Genomic DNA, 13,051 nt, shown 5'->3' on the forward strand with positions numbered 1-13,051 from the left:
CTGCCTGCCCCTGTCCGGTAAGCTGGGCTCCGGGAGTGATCAGAGGTGGCTCTGAGGGAGGGCGAGGGGCAAAGCTGGAGGGCATAAGCAGGGTAACCACGAAGGGCACAGCCCTGGGGAGGAAGAGGATGATGAACTGGGATGGTGGCGGGAAACCTGCCGCCCGAGAACTTGGAACTGAGGGGTGTGAGCAGCTCAGCGGGTACAAGACAGAGCCCGGACTTGAGAGAGAGGGAGGGGGCACAGAGCTGGGGAAACAGACAGGAAAGAGGGGTGGGGCTCTCAGAAAATGGGCAAATTCAGCAGACAGGAGACTTCAGGTAGAGGCAGTGAGACCTGATGGATGGCTTGGTGTCCTGAAGCTTGTCTGGGGACGATATGAGCAAATAGAACTTGAATGAGTAAAGGGGAGGGCTGTTTCGTTTGGCCCACGCCACCTGGGGAGGGACAGCCGGCCTCTCTGTGAGGTTCAGGGAGTTTGCAGGGTTCAGAAGGGCCAGCCCTCTGTAACTCATCTATATGTTCAGTGGCCTATGGCTGAGGTAGGACCACTTGCCACCCACGCGGCAGCAGGGGACTCACAAAGTCCCCACTTTGGGTCTGAAGGAAGGAGCTTCCCCAGGTTCAAACACTTAAGGACCGCTCCAGAAAGCAAGCCTCTACCACACAGGCCACCTCGGGCACAGAGGCGCTGAGGGGCCCTGTGGGGGTAGGAGGAGCTCGGAGGGGAGACGCTTTTTCTTTTTTCTTAGGAGATAGATGAAAAAAAAAATTTTTTTAAGATTTTATTTATTTATTTGACAGAGAGAGATCTCAAGTAGGCAGAGCAGCAGGCAAAGAGAGAGAGAGAGAGAGAGAAAGAGAAAAGCAGGCTCCCCACTGAGCGGAGAGCCCGATGCAGGACTCGATCCCAGGACCCTGGGACCATGACCTGAGCCAAAGGCAGAGGCTTAACCCTCTGAGCCACCCAGGCGCCCCAGATGAGAATTTTTTAAAAAAATATTTTATCTATTTATTTGACCGAGAGAGAGATCACAAGGAGGCAGAGAGAGAGAGAAGGGGGGAAGCAGGCTCCCCACCAAGCAGAGAGCCCGATGTGGGGCTCAATTCCAGGACCCTGGGATCATGACCTGAGTCGAAGGCAGAGGCTTAACCCACTGAGCCACCCAGGTGTGCCCCGACAGATGAGAATTTAACGTAAGGAGGCTGGATGGCCTTTTGAAAACCTTAAAGACGACAAGTAAATATACGTTCACTGCGCACACTTTGGTATGATATGGCGAACACGAAAGGAAACGTCTTCCAAGAATGACCGCTCAGAAAGCTCGCGATCATCGACGCTTATGATTCTTGATAATGACAAATATTCCTTCCACCCCGCCTTCTCTCTTTTTCCAAATCAACCCCAAGGAAAGAGAAGCCTCCGGACTGGAAGGCAGTTGCTCGCAACTCGAGGGATAACTGTAAGTTGGAAACCAGCACAGCTCAGATCTCTCTCCTTCCCTAAGACGGCCACCTCCAGTGCCCTCGGGGCTGAGTGATGGCACAGACATGTAGTGAATGTCAGAGGGTGGAGGAAACACGGAGGAGTAGAGGCCAAGCCCTACGTGGAACAGTCTCGTTCGAATAACAGCAAAATGTATGCGCCTAGACAAAGCCCCTGGCCCCTCAGCTTGCCACCCCTGTCCCAGAAGTCATTCTGCCCTGACCCCTGCCATGAATCTCTCCTAAGAGATTCTTACTTCTCAGATTCTCTTTTAAGAAACTCTGCTCTGGACCCCAAATCTCCTAGTGGCTGCCTTCTCTACGCTTAGAAACCCGGCTAACCGCCAGCCCCCAGTTTGGCCCTCTCCCCCCGTCCTGGCCTCAGAGCAGCCCTTTCTTCCCAGCCGTTCTCACCCAGTGTGACTTTGAGGATAACTCCAAACCCCTCTGTGACTGGACCCAAGCGTCCACGGATGACGGGGACTGGATTCGAGCCAGTGGGCCCTCCCCGACCGGCACCACTGGTCCCCCCGGGGGGTACCCCAATGGAGGTGAGGAAGCCTAAGCTTTAGGGAGACACCTGGGAGGTGGGCTTGGGCAGACCTGGGCACAGGGAGAAGGGAGGCAGCTGGAAGTGGGCGCCTGGACTCTGGACGGGGGCGGCAGGGCCCCCTCGCCATCCTGGGCTCTGCCTTCCCCAGAGGGCCACTACCTGCACATGGAATCAAGCACCTTCCACCGGGGCGGGGTGGCCCGTCTACGCAGCCCCCCCATATGGGAGCAAGGCCCCCTCTGCGTGCACTTCGCCTACCACATGTTCGGGCTGTCGTGGGGCGCCCAGCTCAGACTGCTACTGCTCAGGGACAGCAAGGAAAAGCACCCCAGCGTGCTGTGGAAGCACATTAACACCCAGAGCCCCTCCTGGATGCCCACTGCTGTCACCGTGCCTATGGGGCTTGTCCTCCCCAGCCAGGTGAGGCCAAGGGCAGAGGCTTGAGCCCCAGGGGGGAATCTGGGTGTGTGTGTGGGGGGGGGGGTTGGGCAGGAGGGGCTGAAGCAAGGAGGGGGCACGGGGCTGGGCCATCTGAATTCAGGCAGGAAAACTGGGAGCCCGAGGCAAAGGAGCTTACAGGGTGAGTGGTCCCCTCCTGTCTCCCACAGGTGATGTTTGAAGGAGTGAGGGGCAGCACGGCTTACCTGGACATCTCTCTGGATGCCATCTCTATCCATCGGGGCTCCTGTAATCGCGGTAAGCCCCAGTCCCTCTTCCTCTTCCTCTCTGCCTCCACCACCTGCCCAGTTGGGGCTCCTTGCTTCCCTCTGCCTCCACATCTCACACCTCTGAATCCTGAAGCAGCCACGCCGAAAGAGAGGTTCTCTTTTAATAGGGTTGTAGTGATACCTTTTCTCGGGTGACCAACCATTCCAGTTTGCCCTAGGCTGCCCCCTTTTTTGCCCTGAAAGTCTGGCATCTCGGGGAAATCCTCCGTTCCCGGCCCCAGCTGGATGTCTGGTCACCCTAGCTATTATCACAGTTTCACCCACAACCAACCCTCTCAGTTGACATTAGAGACTCCAGGGGAGCAAATTCAAGGGAAGGTAAATCCCAGAAGCTGAGTGCAAGGAACTAACACTCACCGAGGACAGCATTATGCTAGCGGCTCCTCACTCACCATCTAATCTATGACAGGCGGGTACTGCCGTTCCCAGTTACAAATGAAGAAACAGGCAGTTTAAGCAATCTGTCCCAGGAATTAAGCCCCCCCACCGGTGGACAGCAGGCCACAGACCAACACTCGGAATTCTGACCCCAGGCTGCGGCGTCCTTTTTGGAGCTGCCTCCTCCTAGAAAAAGCTAAACCCTCCCTTCTCCCTCTTCTTCCCCTCAGTCTGCATGATGCAGACGTGCAGCTTCGACATTCCAAACGATCTCTGTGGCTGGAGCTGGATCCCAACAGCCTCTGGGGCCAAGTGGGTCCAGAAGAAGGGGCCTTCCGGGGTGCCCAACGTGGGGCCCGAGGATGATTTCTCTAGCCCTGGTAGTGAGTAACGGCCATGCTTCCGCCCTTGGCCTTTCTGGGCTTCTAGTGACCTCTGCAGAAGCTTGCGATGTTTGCCTGACTAACCGCGCAGTAATAACTGCCCCAGGACGGGGCGAGGTGAACCCCAGCGACCTCAAACCTCGGTCCGCAGAAGACTCAGCAGAAAGCAAACTACACACACTCAGCTTCCCCTCCCAACCCCCGCTTCCATCCCACAAACTAACCCTAACCCTAACCCACGTTCCCTAATTTTTTTCCCTAAATTCCCACCTCTTTGTTCTGTGTCCCTTCGCATTTCTCCATCCACAATCCTCCCTTCGTTTTCCTGTTCTTTCCTCTTCTCCTCCGTCTCCCCCCACCGCCCATACGCCCTCTGGCCCACTCCAACGACTTTCTCTCCTTCCTGGGCTCTTTCCCCGCTGCCCGAGATCGGCTTTTTTTTTTTTTTTTTTTGAAGATTTATCTATTTATTTGTGTGTGTGAGAGAGAGAGAGCACAAGTAGGCAGAGAGTCAGGAAGGGGTGGGGAGGGCAGCATGTGCCCCGCTGAGCAGAGAGCCCGATGTGGGGTTCGATCCTAGCGCCCTGGGATCATGACCTGAGCCGAAGGCAGAGGCTTATCCCACGGAGCCACTCAGGCGCCCCCGAGGTCAACCTTCTAGAAAGACCTGGAGAGCCACCCCTCCCCTTCACTCAGACGCCCCGGAGAGTAGGGCGGGGCACCGCCCCCCACCCCAGCCCCGCCGCGTGAGTATTAGCACCCCAGGCCGAGCCCTGCGGCGTCAGTAAACGCTGGCTGTTGTTTTAATTTTCTCTCTCGCTTGTTCCCTCTTGCTTCCTACTTTTCCATCTTTCCTTCCTTTTCTCCCACTTACCCCACTCCCTCCGCTCCACCCCTTTCCGCCCTTCCCGGAGCCCGCCTTTCCCGGCAGGGTGCGAGCGCGCTCACCTGACGGCACTGAGTGGGAGTCAGGGACGAGCACGCCTGCGCAGCCTTAGGCCCCTCCTCCGGCTACCAGTTGCGTCACGGAGCGATCTCCAAGCTGATTGGCTGCCTGAGCTGCTAGGCGGTCCAATGGGTTGGGAAAAGGAAGAGGGCAGGACTCAGCGGGCTCCGAAAGCTTCCGAATCCAAAGTCCAGGGTCCTGCCTGCTTCTACTGAGAGGATGCTGCGTTTCTTACGGCAGTGCCTGCGTCCTTATCAATTCTTGCCAAGCATTTCTGGAAGGCTCGAAGGCCGTGGCCAGATGTGGGTCCCCCTCAGCGCTGGCTGATCCTAGGCAGCTGTTGGGGCTTTCCAGGCCCAGGACCCCTGCAGTCCCAGAGTCCTGTCGCTGTGCCCGACTCCCTCAATTTCAGCCACCTCACCTTACCGGCCCTTTCCTTTGTAGGTGGCTTCTACATGCTCCTGGATCCCAAGAATGCAAAACCGAGGCAGAAATCTGTCCTCCTGAGCCCGCGGAGCCATTCCTCTGGCTGTCTAAGCCTGTCCTTCCACTATATCCTCCGTGGACAGTCACCTGGTGCAGCCCTCACTGTCTCTGCTTCCGTCTTGGGTGAGCCTGGCAGTCGCTGGCTTCCCAGGACCTGAGGCTCATCTGTGAGGGTTAGGTTGACAGGAAATTATGGGGCATCCCTTAGGGTCTAGGGAAATCTAGGATATATGCAAGGTTACTCCATGGAGTGGACTCAGGCTTCTGGAAAAAAACAGATACAAGTGCCAGGAGAGGGAGAGAGAAGGACCTGCTCCCATTTGGGAGAGAGGAATACGCTCCCAAGTATTCCCCTTTCATTGCAGGCAGCATCCGGAAACACACTCTCTTCTCAGGACAACCTGGACCCAACTGGCAGCCTGTTTCTGTCAATTACACAGCCCAGGGACAAATTCAGGTACAGAGGAGTGAGAGGTCAGGATCCCTTGCACATGGTAGGCACCTCTGATATCTGAAACGGATTGAGGGTTTGGGCACTGGGAGCAGGGTGCCTAGGTTCCTGAATATAATAAAATTAGATGGGTGGGAGGGCTGGGGCAATTGGGCTGGTTTTTCACTCCCAGCCCCCTTTCTCTGTCTGTTCAGTTTACCCTGGTGGGTGTGTTTGGAGAGACCCCAGAGCCAGCTGTGGCAGTGGATGCGATCAGCACTGCTCCTTGTGGGGGTGAGAACCAGGCCCCGGAAGGACCAGATCGCTCAGAAAGGGGGAGGGCAGGGAGGGTCAGGGGGGAATAGAAAGCATGGTCCACGTTGCTCGCATCTCCTATTTGACTCCTAGAGAGCTTTCCTCAGTGTGACTTCGAAGATGATGCCCATCCCTTCTGTGACTGGGCCCAGGCATCAGGGGATGGCGGACACTGGACCCGTGCAAATAAAACTATGCACATCCAGGGTACAGGTGCTTCTGGAGGTGAGGATTGAGGATCCCTCAAGCCAACAAATTACTGAATCTTCTCCCAGCTGGGGCAGGGTGGGGGTTGACTGGTGTGATTGATGGAAGAAGATATTGGAGATGGTGAAGACCAGCCAGCAGGTGTTTCCTGGGAAGCTGCCCTGGTGCCCGAGCTGTGGCGAGAGGACAGAAGTAGAGTGAGTTGAAAACTTTCATAGCTGTGGGGTCACTGAACTCCCCAGAAAACGCAGGCATCTCACTTCGCAGAGCCCAAGGCTTCAAAATCCACAATCTCATTTTCAGTCAAGACATTTACTGGTGCAGCCCATGATTTGGTTTTCCTTTTCTTTGGGCTCCTGCCTTCTTCAGTTAGAAGTCCAAAACCAGCAGGGGGTGAGGGGTGGGAAACCTGCTACAGTGTGGGGAGTTGTGAGAGAAAACCATGCTGGGCTGTTCCTGTGGCGGTTTGTCATCTTGTCCTTCTTCTGACTGTCTTCTTTTTTGCCCAGAAGGTCGCTATATTTACATAGAGGCTGACAAGTTCTCTGAGGCGGGCCAGTCTTCCAGACTGGTGAGCCGGCCCTTCTGTGCCCCGGGTGCCATCTGTGTGGAGTTTGCCTACCACATGTATGGCCTCGGAGAGGGCGCTAAGCTCAATCTCCTGCTGGAGAGCCCTGCGGGCAGTTCCCCATCTACTATCTGGCAACGTGTTGGGTCTCAGAGTCCTGACTGGCTGAACACCTCTGTCACCATCCCTTTGGGGCATCAACAGCCCATGCAGGTGAGAGACGGAGAGGGCGCACCCCCGCCGTCAGCATCTGTGGGGAACATGGTGTTGGGGGCCATAATGCCTGGGTATAATCGGGGCTGAGAAGAGGGACCCCTGGAAAGGGAGCAGAGCAGAGGTGAACTTGGTGTCCCCGAGAGGGACACTTGGTTCCTGAAATGGAGTGGGGGCAGCGTTGGATTGTTGAGACTAGAACAAGGTGGCCTTGTGGCAGAGGACAGACTGACCAGGAGAGTCCCTGAGCTACCGGGGATTCATCTGCATTTCTGTCTTGTCTGTCCCTCATTACCTTCAGCTGATCTTAGAGGCCATCAGGGGTACCAACACTGCCTTTGTTGTTGCTGTGGATTTTATCTTGATCAATCATGAGACTTGTCGAGGTAAGACGAAATCCAGGGCCCCAAAAGGGGGGCCCTGATCTGAGATGACCGTCTCTGGAACTGGTGAAAATCAAGTTCTCTCTCATGCTTGAGTTTTCACACAGCTTTGTGTTCCATGTTCTGCCCACCTCGACCTTCCCGGTCTTACCAGGGATGCTTGCTTGAGTAAATGTGGCTTTCATGCGGTGAATTTCTGTGGCTGGATCCGCAACCCCTTATCTAGTGGATGGGCAATCTTGAAGGGAGGACTGACATCCTGTTCATGTTGTGTTTCCTATATCTGGCACAATGTCTGACATATATTGGGAGGAGTGTTTGTTGAGAGTTTGTTAAGTGAGTGAAGATTGGCGTTGTAAGTGGGAGAGGTGTGAGTTACTCTTTGAGCTGCCCCCTCGAAGCGACTGAAGAAGGTGACAGTATGATTTTGACTAAACTCCAGGGCCTGTTTGTTTGTTTGTTTGTTTGTTTGTTTTTCTTTGCAGGAACAGTGCCAACAGAGCTTCCTTCCAAATCTCCAGTTCCCTCCCCTGGCCCTTCTGAAATTCCTGTCTCCACAGGAAAACCTATGACTCCCACAGAGAAAACTGTGGCCACCACAGAAAAACCCATGCACTCCCTAGAAAATTACACTAGCCCCAGTGAAATAGCCACTGTCCCCACAGAAAGACCCATGCCCCCCCCAGAAAAACACACTGTGCCCAATGAAATAGCCACTGTCCCCACAGAAAATACCATGGCCCCCACAGAAAAACCCACTGTCCTCAGTGAAATAGCCACTATCTCCACAAAAAATCCCATGGTGCCCTCAGAAATGTCCACTGTCTCCCCAGAAAGATCTACCTTTCCCCCAGAACAATCCACCTTTCCCACAGAAAAACTCACCATCCCCACTCAAAAGCCCACCATCCCCACAGAAGAGCCCACTATTCCTACTGAAAAACCCATTGTCCCTTCTGAGGAGACCACTGTCCCTCCCGGAGAGTCCACTGTCTTCACTGGAGAGTCTACCATTCCCACTGAAGAATCCACTATCTCTACTGAAGAGTCTGATGTCCCCATTGAAGAGAATTCTCTAAGCCTTGAAGAGCCCACTATCTCCACAGAGGAGTCCACTGTCCCCATTGAGGAGTCCACAGCCCCTCCTGAAGAGCCCACTGTCTCCACAGAAAAGCCCACTGTCCACACTGAAAGGACCACCATCTCCACTGAAAGGACCACCATATCCACTGAAAGGACCACCATCCCCACAGAAGAACCTACTATCCCTGCAGAAAAACCCACAGTCCACACTGCGGGGACCACCATCCACACAACCATCCCCATAGAAAAACCCACCATGCCCACAGAAAAGCCTATTGTCCACACTGAAAAGCCCATGGTCCCCATGGAAGGGACTACTGTTACCACAGAAAGACCTACAGTCCCCACGGAAAAACCCACCATCGCTACCGAAGAGACCACTATTCCCACAGAAAAACCCACCATGCCCACAGAAAAGCCTGTTGTCCACACTGAAAAGCCCATGGTCCCTGTGGAAGGGACTACTGTTACCACAGAAAGACCTACAGTCCCCACAGAAAAACCTACCATCACTACCGAAGAGACCACTATTCCCACAGAAAAACCCACCATGCCCACAGAAAAACTCATCATGTCTACAGAAAAACCCACTATCCTCACAGCAAAACTCACCATCCCCACTGAAAGGTCCACTGTCCCTACAGAAAAACTCACTGTCTCCACAGCTAAACCTACCATCCTTACTGAAGAACCCACCATCCCTACAGAAAAACTTACTGTCCCAACAACAAGACCCACCATCCCCACTAAAAGGTCCACAGAAAAAACTACCATCCCCACAGAAAAACCCACTATCTCCACTGAAGAGACCACTGTTCCCACAGAAAAGCCCACTGCCCCCACTAAAAAGACCACAATCCCCACAGAAAAACCCACTGTCCTCACTAAAGAGACCACCATGCCCACAGAAAAGCCCATCGTCCCTATAGAAAAAACTACCATCCCTGCAGAAAGACCCACTATCCCCACTGAAGAGACCACCGAGTCCACAGAAACATGTACCATCCCCACTGAAGAGACCACCGAGTCCACAGGAACATGCACCATCCCCACTTTAGAGCCTACCATCCCTACTGAGAAGACCACTATGCCCACAGAAAACTCTTCTGTCCCCACTAAAAGGCCTACCATCCCCACAGAAAAACCCACTGTCCCTACTGAAAATATCACCAACCCCACAGAAAAACCTATCATCCCCACTGAAAAGCCCACCATCCCCACAGAAACACCCACTGTATCCACTAAAAAGACCACCATTCCCACAGAAAAACCCACTGTCCCCACTGAAAAGACTACCATCCCCACAGAAAAACCCACTGTCCCCACTGAAAAGACTACCATCCCCACAGAAAATCCCACTGTCCCTACAGAAAAGCCTATTCCCCTGACTAAAAAGACTACTATCCCCACTGAAAAGACTACCATCCCCACAGAAAATCCCACTGTCCCCACTGAAAAGACTACCATCCCCACAGAAAAGCCCACTGTCCGCACTGAAAAGACTACCATCCCCACAGAAAAACCCACTGTCCCTACAGAAAAGCCCACTGCCCCCACTAAAAAGACTACTATCCCCACTGAAAAGACTACCATCCCCACAGAAAAACCCACCATCCCCACTGAAAAGACTACCATCCCCACAGAAAAACCCACCATCCCCAGTGAAAAGACTACCATCCCCACAGAAAAGCCCACTGCCCCCACTAAAAAGACCACAGAAAAACCCACCATCCCCACTGAAAAGACTACCATCCCCACAGAAAAACCCACCGTCCCTACAGAAAAGCCCACTGCCCCCACTAAAAAGACCACCATCCCCACTGAAAAACCTACCATCCCCACAGAAGCATCCACTGTCCCTACAGAAAAGCCCACTGCCTCCACTAAAAAGACCACCATCCCCACTGAAAAATCTACTGTCCCCACTAAAAAGCCCACAACTCCTACGACACCCCAGCCCAGACCAACACTTGTACCAATTAGGCCAACAGTCTTGGTGATGCCTCCTACGACTACCCCAAGTACCTCCATGACCTCTACAACCCCTGGACATACTCCAGGTATGTGATGTGAACACTGGACAAACAGCAGAAAGTAAGATACCGTGAGTAGGAAAGAGACTTAGATAAATGGATGCCTCTAATGGAAAAGTACAGTCCTAGAGGAGAGATGAATGGAACACGGTAGCTTTAGAAAAAATAAGGACCACTGTGACCAAGAGGGAAGCAGGAGGTGGGGGTGGAGGTCATTGGGAGCCAAACACTAGGCTTATAACATTTTTTTTTAATAAGGATATAATTCATCTACCATATAGTTCATTCTTCTAAAGTGTACAATTGAGTGGTTTTTTTTTTTAAGATTTTATTTATTTATTTGACAGACAGAGATCAGAAGTAGGCAGAGAGGCAGAGAGAGAGAGAGGAGGAAGCAGGCCCCCAGCGGAGCAAAGAGCCCAATGTGGGGCTCGATCCCAGGACCCTGGAGCCAAAGGCAGAGGCTTAACCCACTGAGCCACCCAGGCACCCCCAATTGAGTGGTTTTAGTATATCCACAAGATTGTGCAAACATCAGTTTCTAAATCCAGGACATTTTTTTTTTTAAGATTTTATTTATTTATTTGTCATAGAGAGAGAAGCGAGAGCAAGCACAGGCAGACAGAGTGGCAGGCAGAGGCAGAGGGAGAAGCAGGCTCCCTGCCAAGCAAGGAGCCCGATGTGGGACTCGATCCCAGGATGCTGGGATCATGACCTGAGCCGAAGGCAGCCGCTTAACAAACTGAGCCACCCAGGTGTCCCAATCCAGGACATTTTTTAAAATATATTTTTTTAAGATTTTATTTATTTATTGGACAGACAGAGATCACAAGAAGGCGGAGAGGCAGGCAGAGAGAGTTTGGTGGTGGGGGGAGCAGGCTCCCTGCTAAACAGAGAGCCTGATACGAGGCTCGATCCTAGGACCCTGAGATCATGACCCGAGCCAAAGACAGAGGTTTAACCCACTGAGCCACCCAGGTGCCCTTCAATCCAGAACATTTTTATCAGCCCCAAAGAAACCCCCTACCCATTAGCGCTCACTCCACATTCTCCCCAACCCCCACCGTGCCCCATCTCCTGGCAACCCCTAATCTACGTTCGGTCTCTGTCCATTTTGGACATTGCACCCACATAGAATGATGTAATACGTGGTCCTTTGTGACTAGCTCCTCGCACTCGACACCGTATTTTAAAGGTTCATCTGTGCGCTAGAATGTCAAGTTCATCCACATGTCAGATCGCCCCTCCTTTTTATGGCTGAATCATAGGGACCTCCGTCTTAGAGAACTTGAGGGTGGGAAGAGAGGAGACAGGACATCTCCTTGAGAAAAGCAGTGGAGTGAAGGACTGACACAGGCTGTTCTCCCCATAGCAAGGTGTCCGCCAAATGCCCACTACGAGCCCTGCGCCTGCCCAGCATCCTGCGAGAGACCCAAGCCCATCTGTGGGCCCCTTTGCAAACCCGGCTGTGTCTGCAGTTCTGGCTTCTTGTTTCATGAGTCCCGCTGCATCAACGCCTCTTCCTGCAATTGCTTCTACAACAACAATTACTATAAGGTAAGACCACCGGGATGCCAGAGCCCCTAAGGGAGATGCCAAGTGGGTTCTAGTTCCATCTGCTCCCAAGGGGAGATGACTTTGGATCCATGGGACTGTCCCAAGGGGCCAGCTCACAAGCTGGTAGAATTACACAACGGTGGAGTGATTCTTTCCAAATGTGGCTTTTCATCGTCCTCTCTGTTCGTGCGGTAAATATCGGCTACATACCCACTTTGGCGCAGCTAGTACCCACTGGGCCAGCCAGGTGCTCCAAGGCCTTCCTCATCTCCTCCTTGAGGAAAGCTGGGGGTCCCGGCATACGCAAAGAGCCCTGAATGCTGAGTAGAGCTTCGGGCATGTTCAGGGCAGAACACAGCGTTCCAGAATTTTCTTCCAATGGGACTTGCAAATCCTGTCAAAACACAGGAGTGGGGGCGCCTGGGTAGCTAGCTCAGTGGTTAAGCATCTGCCTTCTGCTCAGGACATGATCTCAGTGTCCTGGGATCAAGACCCGCATCGGGCTCCCTGCTCAGCGGGAAGCCTGCTTCTCCCTCTCTCATTCCCCCTGCTTGTGTTCCCTCTCTCCCTGTGCTTCTTCCTGTCAAATAAATAAATTATTTTAAAAAGAAAAAAACAGGTGGCTCAGTGGGTTAAAGCCTCTGCCTTCGGCTCAGGTCATGATCTTGGGGTCCTGGGATCCAGCCCTGCATCAGGCTCTCTGCTCAGCAGGGAGCCTGCTCCCCCCACTCCCGCCCCCTGCCGCCGCCTGCTTCTGCCTACTTGTGATCTCTGTCAAATAAATAAATAAAATCCTTTAATAAAAAAAGAAAAAGAATAAAACACAGGAGTTACTGTCTCCCCGAATGGATAGCCCCTCCACACTGCCCACCCCTCCGAGAAGATTTGACACAAGCCAAGGCTGTAAAGGAGTGCAGGCTTTAGGCCATTGTCCAAAAGGGATCGCATGCAAGCCTCACCCATTATTTTAGGTTTCCTGACAGCCACATTTTTTTTTTAAAGATTGTATTTATTTATTTGACAGACAGAGATCACAAATAGGCAGAGAGAGACGGGGAGAAGCAGGCTCCATGCTGAGCAGAGAGCCCGATGTGGGGCTCGATCCCAGGACCCCGGGATCATGACCTGAGCCGAAGGCAGAGGTTTTAACCCACTGAGCCACCCAGGCACCCCAACAGCCACATTTTTAAAAAGTAAAAGGAAAAAAAAAAAAAAAAGGAAAAAAAAAAAAGTAAAAGGAAACAGGTTAAATGAATTCCAATAATGTACTCAATTTCTAGTCTCATTTCAACATGTAATGAAG

General features: G+C 52.9%; 1 protein-coding gene across 2 annotated transcripts in view; it reads left to right on the forward strand.

Moving 5' to 3' along the window:
- Positions 1-2,119: 2,119 nt before the first annotated feature.
- The window catches only part of ZAN (zonadhesin), a 32,459-nt gene continuing 21,527 nt past the window's right edge, over positions 2,120-13,051 (forward strand). Inside the window, exons 1-11 of one of the 2 annotated variants that reach the window (XM_059154702.1) lie at positions 2,120-2,458; positions 2,647-2,734; positions 3,375-3,527; positions 4,918-5,082; positions 5,325-5,416; positions 5,605-5,683; positions 5,798-5,929; positions 6,424-6,692; positions 6,994-7,078; positions 7,561-10,218; positions 11,564-11,748. In XM_059154702.1, coding sequence (XP_059010685.1) covers positions 2,204-2,458; positions 2,647-2,734; positions 3,375-3,527; positions 4,918-5,082; positions 5,325-5,416; positions 5,605-5,683; positions 5,798-5,929; positions 6,424-6,692; positions 6,994-7,078; positions 7,561-10,218; positions 11,564-11,748 — 4,161 coding nt within the window. In that variant the 5' untranslated portion in view covers positions 2,120-2,203. The other variant, XM_059154701.1, reaches the window with a different exon arrangement.

This window comes from Mustela lutreola, chromosome 17 (assembly GCF_030435805.1).
Source record: "Mustela lutreola isolate mMusLut2 chromosome 17, mMusLut2.pri, whole genome shotgun sequence".
In the NCBI taxonomy this organism is placed as follows: Eukaryota; Metazoa; Chordata; class Mammalia; order Carnivora; family Mustelidae; genus Mustela; species Mustela lutreola.